Source organism: Amphiura filiformis, chromosome 3 (genome assembly GCF_039555335.1).
Source record: "Amphiura filiformis chromosome 3, Afil_fr2py, whole genome shotgun sequence".
Lineage (NCBI taxonomy): Eukaryota > Metazoa > Echinodermata > Ophiuroidea > Amphilepidida > Amphiuridae > Amphiura > Amphiura filiformis.
In genome coordinates this window covers 56,868,273-56,890,085 of record NC_092630.1, presented here as the reverse complement: position 1 = coordinate 56,890,085, position 21,813 = coordinate 56,868,273, and the positions used below count along the sequence as shown (strand labels likewise).

The window sequence follows — 21,813 nt, the reverse complement described above, 5'->3', positions numbered from 1 at the left end:
CTGAAGCATGTCTTTCTGATATCAAATAATTTTCATTTTTGAAAATCACAATATAATACAAATTTTATGACAAATTATAAAAATTTAATATTTTTCAAATTTTTGATATATAACAGTCCTCGAAGTAAATTATATAAATCTAATGATATATTCTTAAAGTGTATGTAGCTGGGAGGAAAAGCCGACGGTCAATTGAAAATTTTGACCTTTCATATTGAAGATATGGATTTTTTTCCCAAAAGACCTATTTTTTTGGTGTTTTGGGAAATAAAATCCATATCTCCAATCTGTAAAGGTCAAAATTTTCAATTGATCGTCGGCTTTTCATTTTACCTACATACACTTTAAGTATAAATCATCAGATTTGTAAAGTTTACTTTGAGTACTGTTAAATATCAAAAATATCAATTTTAATGATTTGCCATAAAATGTGTATTAAATTGTAATTTCAAAAATCAAAATTATTTCATATCAGAAGGACATTCTTCGTATTCAAAATGCAATTCGATATGTCTGATGTGCTCTAATGTCCCAAAATAAATACTGTCCAAACGTTCATACCCCAGCCCTTAAATGAGCAACAAAAATAAGTTATTAGTTATTTTAGCTATTTTAAAACCCTCGAGGCATTTTAGTGTTATTATTATCAACTTACACTATAATTTGATATGAAATTCACTTTCTATATTTAGAAAATTGACATGAATACAAATTGGAACAATTTCCGCAATATTTCACATTTTGTTATTTATAACAACAGAAGTGATTTTCCAAACAATAGCCCATGTATCCAAATAATGCTTCTAGGTTATCCAAGTAAGCGTTCAATATGCTAAAATAATATATTATGTTTATTGAGGAAATATGCTAACATGTTTGAAGTCCTAGTCTGCATTGATCACTACATATCTGTAGCAACATAGTGCATTATATGATATTTTTAAACAAAATAAGGTTTTGTGTGCTTCAAGCCATAATTCTCAAATTTCTACTTTTCGCACGATTGCAATCCCCAATGATATACTTAAACACTGTGACACAAAATATTGCCAATGCATTGATACACACAGGGGACAATATAGAGTCTCTAATAAATTAACTATAATTTTAATTTTTGCATAATTATATAAGCTTTTAAATGAATTTTCTGTTATGAGCCAGGAACCCTATTTGCATAACATTGGTGAATGTTACGTAAGAGTTAGGCGGGTTATACTGAAGGTAGGCGCTAGAGGCGTTGGCCAGTCATTGACTGTTTTCCTAGAGACCAGTGCACATCACGGATAGATTGACTGTACACGGATAGATTTACGTTGCAAAATTTGAGTTTGGAGTTGTGGAGTTGTGAATAGGAGTTTCGCTGGAATTAATTTGTTGTCCTTTGGAAGGTGTACGATAGACATAAGCCGGGTACTATCGTGAGTACTAATTTTGTTTTATTGACATAAACTTAATAACATGTCGCAAGAAGGACAATTTGTAATTGTTCGTCAGGAACCCGCTCTAACCAGGTCGCTGCACAGATATTAGCTAATAATATTGGTGTCCCTCAAATCGGGGCACAGTCAGACGAGTGAATCAAGCTCAAGCTCCTCAACATCAAGCTCAAGAGAATCTAGCGCAGCCACCTACGGCTCCTCCGGCGCAACCAGCGCCAGTGTCCGCCCAGGTGATTTCTCAGATAGTGAATCAGGCGATTTCGGTGTGACTTCCTACATTGATAACGCCATTATTCCCTAAAATCAGCATCTAAAGAGGTTGAAGAATTAAAGTTACAATCCAAGCTAAATTTCAACCACAGAGGTAACAAAACTCAGTTCCAATTCAATCACGAGATTTTATCGAATGTTGAAGCCTCCATTTCCCGTATTGAAGAGGGCAACATCACCGAAGTTCTGCCCCTTTTGAAAGAATCTGCAGAGAAACTTTCTAAGAGAAATAAACTGATAAGACTAGCTGATAAATCAGACGGGGGGTGGGCCGTCGTTGATGAATATCTGTCAGACGGCCTAGCAGAAGATTCTGATGATGACCGCCGTATCAGATCAGCGCAGGCAAAGGCCAGTAGAAAGAAGAGAGCGCGAGCGGCGTCTCAAATCAACAAAAGCCGTATCAGCGCAAAATGCAGTATGGTCAGGCGTATGGTAATCCTAGTGGCGCTAATTTTCGTCGCCAAAATTATGGATACGGTCAATATCAATTTGGGAATTCCCAGAAAGGAGGCGACAGATGTTTTGCCTGTGGTGAGAGTGGTCATTGGCGCAGACAGTGCACTGCCGCTTCCCAGTCTGCAACCAAAGGTTATGGGGCAGCATCTACCTCAAATATGCCCAAGGAGGGAGCCAGATGGTATTAACAATGAAGGTAATACAAATATAGATTTATTTATTTGCGAGTATGAGACAGGAAAAAGATATAGAAAATGTACGGTTAGAGAGCTAACAGATCGGGATTTCAACAAAGCTTTGATACTTGGTAAAAATATAATAATAGGCCCTACATGGGGTTATAGTTGAAGTTATAAAGTTGATCACAAGCCTACAAATATTTGGTAGGTGAGTATGAAATGTCATGATGAACGCATACATACGTAGCTTCAAAAACTAATAGGAATTTTTTGAAAAACGTTTCATAATTTTGCACAGATTATGGTTTACCGGGTACAAGTTCGACAGGAGTGGTCAAGGCCGTTAACACTCTACATTCTGGGTACGATGATATTGACTTCTATTTCAATAATTATTTTGAATACTAATTAGGGCCGAGGAGCCTTACGTTAAAGGTAGGCTTAAAGCATCATTGCCTTTTTGGCGGTTCATTGGAGCGGAACCTGACATTATTGACTTAATTTCTAACGGATACAAGATCCGTTGCTATCTTCGCCTGGACCCGCCAAATTTAACAATAACAAATCTGCTATTAAACATCGAGAATTAGTATCACAGGCAATTCAAGAACTTTTAGACAAACAATTGGTAGTTGAATGTGATGAAATACCGAAGATAATTAATCCACTTTCAGTTTCTGAACAAAGTTCAGGGAAATTAAGATTAATTTTAGATCTCAGATATATTAATTATTTTGTTTGGGAGAGAAGATCAAGTTCAAGACTGGAAATGTGCCTTAGAATTTTTTAACAAAGACGATTTTATGTTCTCATTTGATCTCAAGTCGGGTTATCATCATTTGGAGATATTCCCAGATCACACCCAGTACCTGTGTTTCGCATGGGAGTTCAGTGGCACAATCAAATATTACTCATTTAAGGTCTTAGCTTTTGGCTTAAAATCGGCACCTTTCATCTTCACTAAAACTTTAAGACCTTTGGTAAGATATTGGAGAAGACAGGGGATCTTCATAGTGCTGTATTTAGATGATGGATGGGGACGAAGCGGGGTCCTTTGACCAGTGTGAAGTGATTGCAAAACAAGTAAAAGCAGATTTGCTCTCAGCGGTTTAGTGCCTAATGTAGACAAGTCTGTTTGGAATCCAACTAAGCGGTTAGATTGGTTAGGGTTAACATGGGACTCAACAATAGGCGATTAGCGTTACAGAAAGAAGGGTTAACGATATCATTGCATTTTTTGAAAGAATTCAAAAGGATTTGCCATATGTTTGGCTAGAAAGCTAGCCTCCTTTGCAGGCAAGGTTATGTCATTATACCCAGTAGTGGGATACATCGCTCAATTGAAGTCAAAGTATTTATACATGGAAGTAGAGAGGAGAGTTCACTGGGATAAAGTTTATAAGCTGTCCAGTGACAGTAGTGTGATAGAAGAACTATTTTTTTGGAGAGAACATGTAGTAGAGTTGAATAAGAGACTTCTCTTTGAATATTCTTGTCCAGTATGCTTAGTATATTCAGATGCTAGTGATTAGGGTTGCGGGGCCTGGTCGGCAGAGTGCGGGGGATTAAAGTTTTTTCAGAATTGGAACATAATTGAAAGCAAAAAGAGTTCCACCTGGAGAGAACTTAAAGGTGTATTTTTAGCTTTGCAAGCCTTTACACCCCAATTACAAGGAAAGAAGATATCATTGTCTACCGATAATCAAGGCGTGGTCTCCATAGTCACTAAAGGTAGCATGAAGCCAGAATTACAGGAAATTTCTTTGAGCATTTACAATTTGTGTAAGAACAAAGGCATTGAAATAGAAATAAATTGGGTTCCCAGGTCTGAAAATTCTGAAGCTGATGAGCTGAGCAGGAGAATAGATTTTGACGATTGGGGTGTGAGTCCAGAATTTTTTGACATGATTGATAAAATGTGGGGACCACATTCTGTAGACCGGTTTGCTGATGAATTCAACACAAAACTGAGAACATTTAATTCAAAGTACTGGTCGCCCAAAACAGCTCACGTTGACGCCTTTACATGTGATTGGGCTGGAGCCCAGAATTGGTTGGTTCCACCAATAACTTTGGTGAGCAAGGCAGTTAAACACTTAGTGGCATGCAAGGCTTCTGCAACTTTAGTAGTACCTTGCTGGACTTGGCTGCATTTTGGCCTATTCTCTTTTCACCACATAGCAAATACAAGAAAGCCATAGTGAATGAACTAAGGTTCAATGATCCGAAGCATATTTTCGTGCAAGGAAAGAATCCTAATTCTCTGTTCGGATCCCCAAAAATGACTAGCGCCGTGTTGTGTTTAAGGTTAAACGGAGCCTTGTGTTAATTACAACAAATTATATTATAAACATGATCCATATTCCTTATAATGTAACGGCACCAAAACGGTGATGAATGTTTTGAAAGCGTCTACATTTTAAGGCGTGGAGAAAGATGTGTTTGCTCTGAATAGCAACAAAGCCACTGGGCTAGAGATGTTTATTAATCTCCACTGGGAGATGCGGTGTTAATTGTATCACAGATTATAGAAGGAATGTGATTGTATATAAATACGGAAAGCCACTGGGCACACGTATACAATATAACGAGTTTGATCCACTGGGAGTCTTTTCTTACTGCCGAGTACAGAATAGTCAAGTCCAAGTTGAAGAGTTCAACAAAAGCGTAACGTTAAGCTGATAGACGTTTTTAATTTGTTTCAGAGATGGGGTGACTGGAGACTTGAATCTGGAAAAGGCGTTATTGGCTTCTAGAGCGCCAAACACGGTTGCCAAGTATAGCCGAGCATTCGAGAACTGGAAGGCATGGAGTCTGTCTCGAAATATTTCGTATCTTCCCGCGATTAAAAGGCGATATAGCGAGCTATTTGATTAAATTGTACAATGAGAGGCCCCTTATTCAAGAATAGAAAGTGCGTTTTACGCGATTAAATGGTATCATGACTGTTCACTTTTAGTTAAAGATAACCCGTGTGAATATAAAATCTTGCATTTATTGTTAAACGGCTTAAAAAGACTAAGTCAGAAACCAGTTCCCCGAAAAAAGGAACCCATAACTCCAGAAATGCTACATGCTATAGTAGGGAAGAATTGTTCGCCAGAGAGTCTGGCGGGATGCAGGCTATGTGCCATGCTGCTAATATCTTACGCAGGTTTCCTTAGACACTCTGAGCTTGCAGAGTTGAGAGTTTGTGACATTCAGTATTTCGGTTCGTATATGAGGTTGTTTATAGTGACAAGTAAAACTGATCACTTTAAGAATGGAGTGTGGCTTATAATAGCGGCTACAGGTAAAATAACGTGCCCGGTCAGTATGTTCTATAGGTACATCACATTAGCTGGTATTCAGCTAGATGGGTCTGATCAGTATCTCTTCAGACCTCTTGTGTTTATGAAATCATCTGGAAAGTATTTCCTGAGGGCAGGTAAAATGTCATATTCTAGATGTAGAGATTTGCTTAAAGAAGCTCTGGTAGGTATTGGAGTAGACTCCAAAAGATTTGGACTACACAGTTTAAGAGCTGGAGGGCCACAGCAGCAGCCAATATAGGAATACCGGACCGTCTTTTTAAAAAGCATGGTAGGTGGCGGTCTGAGAGCGCTAAAGACAGTTACGTGACTGAATCATTACAGAACCAATTGGCAGTTTCAATGAGTTTAGGCATCTGAGTAAGTTATAGAAGTTATTGCCACTTGGACATGAAACTTGAAGTGAAAGACATGCAGTTTTAGATATTAATTAGCAGTCAAGTGAGGACTTTCTAAAGTAGTCAGAATGAAGATTATTGCAATTGAAGTATATTTATAGAAAAGGTTGTTAATGTAGTAGTAATTTATAAGTAAGGTAATTGCCTAAATAATAACATACATGAGATTAAGCATAACCATTGCATTGCGATTATTCCTTGATCCAGCTTTTGCCCGCTCTTTATACCTTGAGATTAGGGAACATGGAGATGTCCATTGTCTCCTGGAAGAACGGTGTTCCCCTATTCTTAATATTTTTATGTTCCTTTTAGTTAAAAGGGAGGGCAACACGGGGAGGGCGGTATAGAAAATATTTTATTTACGTTTGAGGGCACCGAATTAGTAAATAAATGAATTTTCTGTTATGAGCCAGGAACCCTATTTGCATAACATTGGTGAATGTTACGTAAGAGTTAGGCGGGTTATACGAAGGTAGGCGCTAGAGGCGTTGGCCAGTCATTGACTGTTTTCCTAGAGACCAGTGCACATCACGGATAGATTTAATTTTTTGTTATAAATTGTTAAAAGGTGGGTTTCAGCCCAAATTTAGCTTGTTGGAAGTCAATTGCAGATTCGGATTATTCTGGCTAGAAAGAAAAAAGTAACAGCAGGACTACGTAGCCATAATAAGTAAGTTGTGTTCGAGTTGTCGTGATTGGAGGTGATCTATTATAGTAAGTATGATATAGGCCTTGCCTGTCTAGTTGTGATACTAATCATGCTAATCGTGTCGTGTCGTGGTCGGGTAGTATCGTGTTGGTGTGTTCAAAAGGTGTAGGTTACTTAACTTACTTAACACAAATTTTTCACGATAGGTTCTTGCACTGTCCATTGTCTCCTGGAAGAACGGTGTTCCCCTATTCTTAATATTTTTTATGTTCCTTTTAGTTAAAAGGGGAGGGGCAAATACGGGGGAGGGCGGTATAGAAAATATTTTATTTACGTTTGAGGGTACCGAATTAGTAAATAAGTTGTGCAAAATGTAGAAGATTGTGAGGTCATATAGCAGGTATAGTCAATGTGATTTTAGGCCTATTGATGCTTCACACAGTCATCTCAAATGAGATTCCCCCAAATTGTGTGTGGTGTGGTTACATGTACCCTTCATAGGCACTTTCTGGAGAATTGCTAGAAAAGCATACAAAAACCCCAAAATGCACTTTTATGTGTGCCTTTACAAAGAGATGCTCGTCTTCAGAGCAAGAAGGTGGATCTGTATAAAGGGTAAATACTATAAAATCAAAACATCCAAAATGGGCTGCTTTGTAATTAGCATCCTCTCACAATTCCACTTATATAAATATTTTACTACATACAGGCCTACTAATTAAAGCCATATTATAACATTTGCTGAGGAGAACGCCCTCAAAAAAATTTTAAATTCAGGTTTTTGCATGATTGTAATGTACTTTAGTAAACAAAGATTCTCTGCAAAAATCAAGACTTTAGGTGCTGAAGTTTTGTCAAAATCCGAGATTTTGAATAAACCGCCTGAATCAGCGTTTTATTATTACGATGGAAATATTAGTCGAACGCATATTCCATGTCAACACACCCCTACGTACACGGCGTGCGGGACACACACATATGCCAGAGGATCGTACCATATTACAACCGCCGGAGTAACATGCATTGGCGCTAGTAGTAAATTCCCATTTTCTTTGCTTTACCTCACTTGTTCGGCTCAAAATTAAAAGGGACATATCTGACAGTAAATGCTAACATTTTATTGAAAATGAATACTAATCTATTTTTAAAGAAATGTTATAATATGGCTTTAAGATAAAACATCGCAATACATAAACTTACGTTATCATGATAGTTGTGAACAGCAGCAGGACCAGCAGACTGATGCGCCTACATTTAGTGTTGTACTTATCACGTTGCAGCATCTTCCCTCCACAGTTATCGCAGCATCGACAACAACAGAATACGATACCGATGATAGGCATCAGGATGATGAATATAATGGCTATAACAAAACATGTCAGAAACCCTGCAGAATAGCTCACAAACTAAAAGAAAAGAAAAGTTGGAAAGGAAAATTAGTGGGTGACTTTAGAACATAGCAGTTTATTATGTTCATGCAATGGGCTATTCCATTTAAAATCCACACTGCCCCTGTGGAAGATTTAGCTAAAATCTGCCACATAGGGAGTATAAGTTTTGAATAAAATAAACATTTTGGGTAGCTTCCATTTGAAATACTCACTCCAGTTGTGGAAGATACAGGTAAAGCAATAATAAAAGGGGAGTATGGGTTTCAAATTGATTAACTCTGACCAATTACATTTGAAAGACATACTCCCCTTATGGAATATGTTTCCAAAATCTTCCACAGGGGGAGTGTGGATTTCAACTCGAATAGCCCAATAACAGATCAGACAACTCAAGAATCAGTACTGTAATTGATAACACAGCAGATAATGAATTTTTACTCAGACGGTATAAGCTTTTGAATCATTCTGTTTTCAAAGTAAACAACTAAAATGCACAACTATTTTTTTTTTTTTTTTTTTTTTTTTGGGGGGTAGCTACTCTCTGAATCATTGAACTCCCAAAGTAAAGTGATATGTATCTTAATTGAACAAATTCATGTAAGTGATGTATCTCGTATTCAACAACTTTTCCTATTTGTACAGCTACAGGGGCCAAGCAAAATAAAACCAGACTCTTTGCAGATGATTGCTTAGTTTATTCTTCAGGGAAAACATCCGCCCACATTGACTCTCTTCAGAAAGATCTTCTAGAACTTGAAGAATGGCAGAACAAGTGGCAGATGTCATTTAATCCATCTAAATGTTCCATCCTTCAAGTCTCAACTAAGCGTGATCCTCCATCGAAACCAATCATCTTCTGTGGCAAGGAACTTGACCAAGTTAAATCACATCCATACCTGGGAGCTGAACTAGAAAGCAGCATGAAGTGGAAAGAACACATAAAAAAGGTGACCACAAAAGCCAGTAGAGTACTGGGATTCCTGCAAAGAAACATCTGGTTTTGCTCCAAGAAAGTGAAAACAGCTGCTTATAAGACACTAGTGAGACCAGTTCTGGAATATGCTAGTTGCGTATGGGATCCGCATGTGAAGAAAGAGATCAACAGCTTGGAAAGGATCCAGAGACGGGCAGCCAGATTCTGTGTCCATAATTTCAAGAGAGACGCTAGTGTAACTTCCATGCTTGAACACTTGGAATGGAGCACATTGGAAGATCGTAGGAAAAACAGCAGATTGACTATGCTGTATAAGATCCTCAATGGCCTTGTAGGTATAGACAAGACCAACTACCTGGAAGCAGCAGAACAGACTATCAGTACTAGAGGGAAGCACAAACACAGTCTGAGAAATGATTTCATCAAAAAGGATGTCCACCTGCTCTCCTTTTTCCCCCGGACATTGAGAGAATGGAATGAGTTGCCCAAAGAAGTAGCTGGAGCGCCCTCAATCGACGCCTTCAAGCAGCAGCTTCAAGCACTACCAACCCATACCAGAGCAGCACGTTAGATACCAATCCATTTCAGCACAGCACATGCACAGCACTTAGACTGATATCCAGCCTTATCCTTTTGCCATTAATTCCCCCCCTTTTTTATTTCTTTTGCGCGCGAGTACCCCATACATTAAGTTGATGAAATGTGGCATATAAATAAAGCCGCCCTGTCGACGTACTTAAGAAGAAGAAGAAGAAGAAGAAGCATTAATCGGTGATGAATTCACAGTCTAGAATCATACGCGAACGCAAGGTTACACGTACGTGTTATGTGAGTGCATACAATTCGTCAAGCCTGGAACTTATGCGTAAACACTCTCTTATGTTGGAGGCAGCAGCTAAATCATTACCGCTTTATTCTTTAGTTTTATTGCTCGCTTTATTCTTTAGTGTTTAGTATTATTGCTGATATCAACAGAGAATTCACCAATCTTCTTGTAAAGGTTGAATAGCAAGGACAAACCCCACAGGATAAGATTGTTATCAGAATAAATATATTTGAAAGTTCAAATGTATAAGTATTCATCATTTATCTATCATTGCCAAAACCTGATCTAGGGTGGATCTGTCTCCTCGATGCAAACGAACTTGTGATCATGTGTGTAGGTCAAGCGTGTGCTTTAATTCTCTCTGGACCTCGATCCCATTTCCTTTGGTCAATAGCAAATATCCTTGCCTTCTAGCTCCTTCTGGCTCAGTTTTCTTCCAAGTACTTCAATACAACATTTTACAACAACATGAACATGTCACTCTTCCCTTGCCACACCCCATGTCATCACCTAGCTATTACAGAACTTTTCCACTAAATTAAGTTCTGTTGCTGCTGCTTCTTGATTTCTCTCATATTTTGAGTAACTAATGAAGTTTTGCAGTATCTTTTCCGTGGGGGCGGGCACTTCAATATGAAATGGATATAGGTGTAGGGCTTGCACTTTTGCACTAAGGGGCATTCGGTGAGAGCAAAATGTAAAAAGTGTGGGGTCATTGGGTGAGAGCATGATTTTTGGCATTCAGTGAGAGCAAATGTAAAAAATATGGGGTCATTGGGTGAGAACATGACCTTCTTTTAAATGGGATCTTTGGGTGAGAGCCGAAACAGCACCAAAGAAACCTCGAAAATCAAATTTCTGGTTCTAAATGGCTTCAAATTTCTTTGTTTTTTTCAAAATAAGTAACAAAATCATTGGTAAATGAAAGTTGCTGTTCAAATTGAACTAGTAAGGGTCTTTGGGTGACAGATCAAATGGAAAAATAGGGGGTCTTCGGGTGACAGAGCATGTGTTAAGTAAAAAAATATGGGGTCTTTGGGTGACAGCGATGCTGAAAAAGGGGTCTTAACAGCCCTACATACGCGTCACCTCCAAAGTTGGAGTGCCCCCCGGATCTTTTCTTCTGCACATGCATTTTGAATGTTTTCTAGAACTACAGTAAGTTTTTTTTATTTCTTCCATGGTCTGGGCAGGGATATGAGTATGCGCTTGTGATCAGCTACTGTGTAGAAGTGGCAAGGTCTCCTCTCTCTTCTTCTACACATCGACAACCAATGGGTCAACCATCTTGTTGTCAAGACCGTTGATCAGCCAATCAGTATGATTGTTTATTGCTTTTGTGTTTATGCTTGTGTATGCGATAACGCACAGCCCAGACCACAGAAGAATAAAAAATTAACTTTAAAACTAATAAAAAATATCTCAATGTCACTCAACTGCAGTATATATTACACAAAATGTGCTATAGGCTAACTCTAAAATAGAGTTGAGCTCTTCTTCTATAACTTAGCTTTCTTCCACAAACAAAATATAAAAAATAACTTCAGCACTATGGCATAATTATTATTTTATTTGTATGACTGGTATGATGCCCGGTATTATGTTTCTAGCCTAGAAACATAGGATGAAATTTATAAATGTCTACTTGTTTTTTTAAATAAAAAAGCTATAAGTGCAATATTTGAGTTTTCAATACTATTTTGTGGCATACACTTACCTCTGTGTAATCATTAGCAATATCAACTGTGCCATTAATAAGACCCCGTAATACTTCTGTAAAGGCAAATAAAGGAGACAATGATTAAGGAGATGATAACTGACTGAAATGACAATCAGAGATTTTCTGTACAAAATGTTTTGTGTAACCATGGCAACTGCTACACCAAATGACCAACAATCATGAATAGGTTACTATCATAATTCTTCATGCTGATTTATTAAAACATTGCAAAGAACTTTGGTTCTGTAATTGAATATCCTAACATTCATTGCTCCTGTTCTTGTAATCATGGTTTCCAAGCACAGTAATCTGAACATAATCTGGCCGGGTTCAAACATTAAAAAAAATATTGACTTGATGGATGTCAAATACTTTCAACAAATATGATAACGTACTTGTTATTCAATCTGTTACAAGGCATTTTTTATTTTAGTTTGCATATGAATTGCTTTTGTTCAAAACATTTTGTCTATTTGATTATGTATCATAAATGTATCATTTAATTATTTTTAATTAGCAACATATATTTAATTCAGCCTTTTTTTCTAATAAACCTTTTATAATCAGTAAAATTATTCTCTATCAAGCATTTGTATAAACAAACATTCATAAGAATAACACCGTCTTGAAACAGATTGAATAACAAACAAATACCTGTTGAATATATTCAATGTCATATATGAATCAGCTATAAAAGTTGTTATTTTTATCATGAAAATGGGATTTGGCTTGATGCAGATATGATAATCTCTGTATATCTGGATATAACTTGCAAACCTGAACAGGAGATATTTTAATATCATAAAAGATAATGTAGGTTTAATTCTTGAGTCAGGAGACATCAGGTATTTCCCTTTTGACACCTGGCACTTGATCAAATCATAATTAAAGCTTGAGAATCTTCCAATTTATTCTAAATTGACTTTACCACTACAGGTTAAACACCTTCAAACATGACAAATGTATCTTGGTTTGTAAAGCATGCAGGGTTATAGCTAGCCCAAGTTGAATGGTGGCTAAAGATTTTTACTATCCAATGTAGAGCGCTGATTGGGAGCGCAATTATTTTTTTTTTGTACATCATATTTGTAACAAATAGAGGTAAAATCAGTTGATATTTCAGAAAATCTTATTTTTTCAGTGAGTTTTGCTTTATTCCGTGTTTGAATATGAAAAACGGGAAAAAAAATAAATCAAAATTTACAAATATGTACGAAAAAAATAATCGCGTTCAGGGCACAGCGTCATTCCCAGGTGGGCCACCTGGTGATGCCCGCCATAGCTACAACCCAAAAAGCACATGTTCGCATGATTGAAAATTTTATACTGCATTTTTTTTTAAATTGCAAAAATTTTGGGTCACAAAAAGAGTGTGCTTGACAGTATGTTTTGTTCAATAACATTCACAGAGACTATAGGGCAGAAACTTTGAAAAGCTGTACAGCTACTACTGGCACTGCTTAACTTTTGAGTTGCAATTTAATACCAAGAGCTAATGCCGAAGAACTTATAATTTAGCTGTAATGAGTTGGGGTTATCATTTTTGTAGGGCTATATTATCATCATTATGTATCTAGAGAATATTATTCACTTCATTGATATTTCATTACACCCATAATTGAAGATTCAAGGAACAAGTTTAAACCAGGCACATTATTGTGACAACCATGATAGTCTGTTTTTGACTAAACAGGAAACGTATAGTACGTAAATCGGGTATATAAGCATTTATTATTGAATAGTGCAGCCGTAAAATGCGATATATGTAATTGGCTGCCTTGGGTTGTTTTGTTTCGATATGTTATTACGATATATTTTAGTTTAGGCTACATAATTGAATTAAAAATGTTAAAACTGTATAATACTAGTGTCCTTCTCAATAAACTTAATACAAAATGGAAAGTATGTAATGTGGGTATGTTAGAATATTTACCGTATTTAAAGAGTTCATTCACAAAATGCAATTTGCGGCATTGCTGCTTTAAAAAAAAAGTTTTTAGTATGTTATTACAATATATTTTATGAAGAACGGGTATAGCTCAGATGGTAGAGTACTGGCCTCGCAAATCAGAGGTTTGAATTCCGATTCAGCCAAATTTTCTTTGCTCCCCTTCTTCATTTAAAGCCATGTGTGATTTGAATAAAGAATAGATTCCTATTTATATGTTAGTTTTCAGTGATCACATTGTCCCTTTCGAGTCAAACAAATAAGGTAAAACAAAGAAAATTACTATTTCATTCCAGTGCCTAAAAATGTGTATTAGCTCGCCGATCATATTATTATCATCAATATTGGTGTAGCTTCATACAGCTAGGATGAACAAACAAGACGTAAGATGAATAGCAATATGCACACAGTTTATACGTCAAGACGTAAGACGAATAGCAATGATGCACACTGTTTATACGTCACTGATTCAATAGCACACATGCACATGGCAATTTAGCCAACACTCGATTGGTGAATTCTGAATAACACCGGAGATATAAATATTAAATTTTCTTATGGAATAGAAAAAAGCATTTACAAAGCTGGATTTTGCATTAAACCCCACTGAAATTGAACAACCAATTCCAAAGATATGAGCAATTAAAGAGCTCCAAAACAATAGGCAACAAAAGGAAATATTTCATTTGTTTGACTCTATTTCAAAATCAATATTTCCGAGTTTCGACTGATTTTGCTTGATCGCACCACATATATTGAGCTTTTAAAATTCTCTCAATAACACTAGCATTAGAAAATGCACATGGCAGCCATTGGACATATCACATTTTGTAAAATAAACTCAATTACTCCATGGCAAACAAACCCCCTCTTTGATGCAGTGTATTAGGTGGTTAAATCTAGGCTATGACAGGGAATAAACATAGCCAAAACTATAGAGGATGTTGGCAATTTCCAACAATCTCCGAGACGTTAGTGCTGGAAAATAATCACTACCTGTGGTCTGGAGCTACTCCTAATACTAATGGTATGACCCATTTATTTTTGGATTTTCTTCAACCGTTATTATATGCTTCAGAGACAATCAGTAATTTGCTGGATCAGAATACCCCCAGTGGCGGTACCAGGGAGGCATGGGGAGCAAATGTCCCTCAGTTGCCCCCCCAATATACAAAAATTTCAAATTTTGTAGCAATTTTATGCACAATTTGTTGATTTTGCCACCCCCCAAAAAAAAAATCACTTAGCCCCCCAAAAAAAATATTCCTGGCACAGCCACTATTGTCAATTCATTTTAAGTCGCTGGTAACCAGTATTTCAAAAAAGGGTGTAGCTTTGAATTGATGTGATGGGATTCAATTTTATTCAATATCTATGCTGACCAACAGATCGTTCTACGATTTAAATTACTATAGGCCTATGGCCCGAGATTGCTGAGAAGGCATTGAGGCAAACAGCATGCATGTGAAATGTTACAAAGGTTAATGATCGAGAATGAAAAGAACAGATTAACTTTATCGTGTTTGTCTCCCTATGCATGAGTGCGTATATTTATGGCCTTTACAATATTTTCTCATGTTCTTGGTTAGGTATGGGGTATTGTTAAAATAAAAAATAGTTATATTAAATGAAATCCTAGCACAAATAAATCGTCTTCATCAATTGTGCTCTCTTTTTAAAAAGCAAATAGAAATAGCTTGTCAAATTTCAACATGGGAACACGTTATGAAGTATCTATAATTAGTGAAAAGATGTAGCTTAGCGGCCGGCCAACAAAAAGAAATTGTCTATAGTAGGCGCTATACGAGAAACAAGATTTTCTCTCTGAATTGGCCGTATTTTTACGTGTAAGAAAATCAATTGCATTATCGTGTTCACTCTAGTGTAAGTTTGAGCCCTATAGAGGTTATCCGTGTTCTATAAGCTGCATATCCTATCAGCGACTGCTACACCTAGCAGTCAAGTTAGCTCAATCGATAAGTCGTTCGACTATGGTGCGAGACGTTGCGGGTTCGAACCCTGGCGGTGCCTATACGCTCACATGGAAAAATTGAGTTAGCTTGAAATTCCCTTGGACAAGGAACTCACTGCTAATTTGTCTCATTGTAACCCGTCACTTTAAACTCGGGAGCTGATCCTGGTTGCGATGGTTATTTGTGGAATGTCTAGGTGTGCGCTCTTGAAGCAGCAAAGTCCCTGAATTGTTGTTTAATGGTTTGTGGAATGATGTGGGGCCATAGTGGTCAGCGACAACCTGTAAAGTGTGCTGAGGCTTGTGGATCAATGTCTAGGCGTTGTGCCTGTGCGTAGCGCACTATAAATCACTGCGCTTTTTTAAATATTTTTTTAGGACTTTCAAAAGAAGTACCTGCATGTGCAATCATCACTGTTTCAAAATAGCCCGCCAAAGTCATGCAGGTAACTCCGAGGTCGTGTATTGAATTGGATTGAATGAGGAATACTACGGGAATCAGCGCCTTTTGTTAGAAGTCACACATGAGTAAAGTGGATAACCTCTATGTGACTCATTGGAACGTTCGAAAGGACCCCCACGACTGTCAAGATAAAATTAATCAAGTATAAATACCCAAAAAATTATTCATCCAAACAGTCGGATGAAGTTGGAAGCATAAATGTGCTGATAAGCTATGAAAATTGCAAACACATTTTCGTCCCAAGAGCTTCCAAGCAAAGAACAACAAGCAGCGATTGTCTCCACCACAGTCTTTGATTACACTACACGGTTGAGTGCATAGCAATGTAGGAGCTGTGAAGCTTCTAGCTAAAAAATGGGCCTCTTTGATTGGTTTTTGTTGAAACCTCAAGTGTTCCCTTCATCCAATCAGAATTTTTTTATATCAAACGAAAGCTAACACTTCCCCCTAAAACACTTTAGTCACTAGGTCAACAGATAACACAATTCAATGTTATAGCAAGGCGAATGTTGAAAATCTGTTGAAAACTACCTATCCACAGGGTTTCAAATTCGAGGAGAACCCGAGAACCGGTTCTCCTGAAGGTTCTCGCTGGATAACCACTAGGAGAACCAAAATTGGTTCTCGTAAGCTTCCAATTTTTAGATCGCATGTTGTGTAATATTTTACCTTTCTGCAACGGAAATTGATTTAATAATATCATTTATCCAAAAATATAATTGTGAAATGTTGGGAAAAATGCAAAGTTTTCTTCATTTAAGCTGTCAATTTATTGTACGATCATGAACGGGAATCCATGGCTCATGCATGCACTTTCAATGTTTATGTTACTCGACCAAGCGTCTCCTTTGGTTCTATTCGCCGTAGAAGTGATGATGTAACAGGATTAACTACCATAGGAATACTAGATGAATGCAATTTTTGAATATATCGGCTTGCCCTGCACTACAATGTTCACGCGAACCAAAGGTTCTCGCAAAAGCCCTTTGCAAGAACCTAAACAGGTTCCCGCAAATGATTGCGAATTTGAACCCCTGATCCAAGCACATTTTTTGACCAAAATGTAGGTTTTAAAAGTCAAAAGTGTTCCTTACAACATTTTTCAAATTTTATGTAATTAAATGAAAAAGCACACTTATATTGTCCATATACTAGAGTCACTAGAATGAACAATGGTCAATTCTCTTTAAATTGCAAATCTTGTGCAAAAAGTTACTATTTTTGCCTGTTTTGTCATACGGTTGTTAATTCAATGAACTATGACTTTTGAAAAAGAGCGCTTACAAATTGATGTGGTCACAAAAAAGTGGCAAAATATTAATTTTTTCTACAATTTTCTCCTATTTTTTATACCTCATCTTTGCATATTGAAATTCCTTGATTCTTTGGCTTCCCAAAAATGCCTATTTTTTTCTTATGTGTGAATAATTATGAAACTTAAGAAGTGATGGCATATTTTACTACAGTTTGTCCACTCTGAAGTACCAAGTGACAATGCTCGGGTATACAGCGAGTAAACAGTGCGCAGTACTGCATCTCTGCTGAGGTATGCGTGCCTTCAAAGTCGGCACAACAATGCACAATGTGTGCGTCCGCGTCGGTACTTTATACTTCGGAGTAGACTGACTGTACATGCATTTCTGAGAGTACCCAGTCCCTTATTTTTGCCGTCATGTTTTGATTTCATTTTGACAAAAGGAAACTACAGGCCATTATTGGCTGCATCTCAAATTTGAACTAATTTTTTCTTGGCAAAAACCTAATTCTACATAATCTGAAATATATTTAAATTAGAATAAAGGATGCTATTGGCAATTTCTGTTTTTAATATCCCACATCTTACGTCAATCAAATAAACCACACGTAAGCAACCACACATGCACTAGTTATCATAATGGACTAATATGCTCTCATTTACACCAAAGACATACCCCCATATAAACAATAATATAGCTTAATCATTGACATATACGGTCAATCGATTGTCATTTCAATTTCCAAGATCATGAACACAACTTGACATTATTAAGGTTATGATGAGTCCATTGATCCCAACACCTATGCTCCTATATGTGATGTACAGTCCAAGCATCAAATTTGAGGATTAGGAAACTACCCAGGTAGTACAAATGACCATATGGGTTGTGGGGATATGCCCAGGCCCAACCACGATTTATTATTTTGAGGGGGGGGGTGATTTGAAAAAGTGGACCGTTGTGGCTAATTTTTCTCAAAATTTGGAACTTTATGACCAAAAAGGGCTAAAAAAACATCTATTTTTTTGCTCACTATGCTTGCAAATGGGACTTTTGGGGTCAAAATAGGGGACTATTTTTGGTATTTGGCGATTGGGGGAGGGCTGTGTCCTCCCTGGTTATGAGCCTGGGCATGCTGCAAATATGGATCTTAATGGGCCCATTTTCCTATGTAAATTTTGGCATAAAAAGCAGTCTTATTTGGGTTTTTTTTTATAGTACACCAATTTCACCTAATTGGAGCCAAAATTGTAATTCTTGGAAATTTAGTATAAATATGGGTCCACTTTTAGATTCTTGGATCAGGCACATCCCTACCCAAGCCAAAGGAAGATATATACCTTTAGAAGGAAACATCCAGGTAGTCATTCATTTATTATCAATTGGATACACCATATCTATCTGAATGATTTTGTCTACTGCGGAAATGGAATTATAGCATGCTAAATATAGAACACAGTTCCATAATGTGTGCCTAAAAAAGGCTAAAATTGATATCAGGGAACGGGTGCATTATGAAAGCTTATACACTGAAGGTTTAACGATTAATATGAGACAGCTTAAAATTCTTACTTTCTGTTGATCAACAACAAAATAGTATTAAAGGTTGAAATCATGTGACACTTTTAATAGATTTGGCAAATGTCACCATTTGTGGACCATTTTGACGCTCACAATATATAGACCACTTGACATCATTGTTGATCAACAAAGGCGAGGGACTGGCCTATCGATATGCTTGAACAAACCGCTACACTGTTCAATGGCTTTCTTGTACTATATGAAATGTGGTGGGCGATTTAAAATGCATGTGCCCTGAGCAAACTACGATGCGTACGCACACTGCAGGGCAATGAAATTGCCATAATTCATGCGCATACTGCCGGGCAATGACGTCACATGTCAAGTGGTCTACAAATAGAATGTTTATATTAGGGGTCTATTATACTGAAGCTACTGGCCCTACTGATACATGATAATGGTATGGTACACCATTGAACACACCCAAAGTCAGTCCCATATTACTCCCACCCACCTACACGTAAATACCAGCAACCACAGATATAGTGTTTTATTCAAATGTGGACACAAAAGTTTGAGGGACTTTTTTTGGTTGCTTTACCATAGACATACACTCTGATCAGCTTGTAATAGGCGGGACTAGTCCAACGAGTAGGACCTGCTTTTGTCTTAGATACCGACTATACTCTGACTCTGATCGCTCAAGAAAGATTAAACCACAAAAAACCACTAACCGCCCCTCCCGAAGGTGGCGCGGTTACTGGGCTTTCGCGGATCGTCTTTCTTGTGCCATGTGAGATAGTGATCATAGTCTGACCTGAGTATAGTCTGGTAACTTAGAAAAAGATCCTACTGGTCGGACTAGGTGGGACTCATAACCTCGTGGACTGATACAGAAGCTTACAGAATAGCATACAAAGAGCTTGGCGCACCATGCTTTTTTGACACTTTTGTGAATTTACGCCAGCAACTGGGGTCTCTGGATAATGCATTATTATGTTATTTTGGATCTAGAAACTGTGGTGTAGGAACTGTGGATGTCCCCATGTCCTGTGTCGGCATGGTGAAGTTGGCTCGAGATTAGAGATTAGACATTCGTTATTACGTTGAATATTACACTTTTAGTCGTTTTTCTGCATCGATCAAGGGTACTGGAGTTGTTTGAGACCGTTTTTGGACTTTCAAAAATTTTGGCCCAAAAATTTCAAATTTTTGAACTTCGTTATTTGGGCCTAAAACCCACTTTTATGTAAATCGATCAAGTGTTCTGGAGTATTTTGACACTATTTTTGGACGTTCAAAAATTTAAGCCAAAAATTTTTGAACTTCGTTATTTGGTCGAATTTTGACCTAATAACCACTTTTATGTATCGATCGAGTGTTCTGGAGTATTATTTTGGGACATTAAAAAAAGACTGTAGAAGAACTGAAGAAGACTTGAACTATACATAAGAGTTGTTTTTAGGTCGAAATTCATCAAAAAAAAGGAAATTCAAAACTTTATATTTAACGTGTTGAATTATTCAATTGCGAATGTCTAATCTCTAATCTCGAGCCAACTTCTCCACGCTCCTGTGTCTGTAGTACACTTAGATATCTCCTACTTAGATGTCCTTGTTTGCCAGTGTTTACAAAATCACCCCATGCCTATACACACTCTCCCACACCCCCTACCTGTAAGGCACTGTCAGATGGGAAAAATTATTGGCTAACTGCTAACCATGCTAACTGGGGACAAAACATTAAGTTCAAGTTTTTTTTTACTGGTCACCTAACATGGACCTTTTGCCATTTATTTCGCCTAATCGAGGACCCCAACCCGGTAAGTCCCCAGTTGTAAAAACACATTTTTGGTATATTGCTAAAGGGGGGTATCCGGGTATGCTGTGAAAGTTTAATGACTGGGGATGACCCACGGTGTCACAAAAACCTGTTTGGTGACCAGAAACACAAACACCCACACACACACACAAAGTTTATACCACCAGTAACCGTTACCTACCCCATGGTATTTCTTTGGGTGGAACCTTATGTATGAAGCCAGTAGCTAATCCAAATAACGAACTCAATGGTAGCGATGGTTCTTCTGCTGTTGTGTTATACTGTGGTTCTGCTGGTAGTGGATCCCAGATGATCTTACCATCCTGTTGTGTATTAGCAGACACACATAAAAATGTACTGACAAACACAAATGTGAGAGTCAATAAACATTTGTGACAGATCCTCATGGCGGTGGCGGCCATGTTGTTGTGAAGTCTTGTATAATTCCAATTCTAGATCCTCAGAAACTGTATACTGCACCACGAGATGTGCTATAAAATTAATACTAGAGAGATACCTTCCTTATAGCTGTGAATAATTCTTCAAATATAAGTTATCAACAATCTTCGGTCTAGACTCTCAATTTCACTGTCTAGTTCTCAGTATTAATGAAGCAGCTGACGTGCGTGTGATTTTTTATTTTTAATGTGTGACGCTTTCAATGCAAATTTCTTCTTGGCAAATACCGTAACTGTTGGTTTGATTCCTTAAATGCTTCCACTGCTCTGAATAGTTAATGGTACCAATTATGATTTAATGTAGTAATACATCCATTGGTTGTCAACCCAGCTTCAGCATACATCATACCTGTATGAATTAGAATATAAGATTCAATCAAGATGCAATTAAGATAATGGAAATATTTATATTATTTGTCACTTAACTTGAACCAGAATTATGGTCAAACAATGTGTATAAAGTCTGTGTATTACGATATATTGTTTTCAGCAATATAATAATAACCTTTTCTCAAGAAGCAGCAGCTTCAAGCTAAATGCATGAATTATGATCTTTTTAAATGATTTTTTTTCCAAACCTGATTTTGGGGCATATTTGTCCCACCTTACACCTAATTGGAATCGCCCAAATTAGTTGTGTTTATAGGATAACCAAGCAATTTTGAATTAATGTCGTAATTTGAACTTAATGGTCATAACTGCAACATCGAATCCCCCATAGACCTCTGCATTAAATGGAAAAGAGAGCAAGTGGACTTTCTTTCATTTTATCTCATTATTTCAGCTTAAATTAGGCAG

General features: G+C 37.2%; 1 protein-coding gene and 1 long non-coding RNA gene across 2 annotated transcripts in view; one reads left to right on the top strand and one right to left on the bottom strand.

Moving 5' to 3' along the window:
- Positions 1-20,979, bottom strand: part of LOC140147352 (prominin-1-A-like) — a 62,740-nt gene extending 41,761 nt beyond the window's left edge. The window contains exons 1-3 of the mRNA XM_072169129.1: positions 20,739-20,979; positions 11,574-11,629; positions 7,906-8,111 (exon numbers count right to left, since the gene is read on the bottom strand). Of these exons, the coding sequence (XP_072025230.1) occupies positions 7,906-8,111; positions 11,574-11,629; positions 20,739-20,979 (503 nt within the window). The remainder of the gene's footprint in view (positions 1-7,905; positions 8,112-11,573; positions 11,630-20,738) is intronic.
- Positions 2,270-5,184, top strand: LOC140147725 (uncharacterized). Its single transcript, XR_011858398.1, has 3 exons — positions 2,270-2,364; positions 2,646-2,709; positions 5,053-5,184. It is a non-coding gene; the product is annotated as an uncharacterized lncRNA (long non-coding RNA).
- Positions 20,980-21,813: the final 834 nt, after the last annotated feature.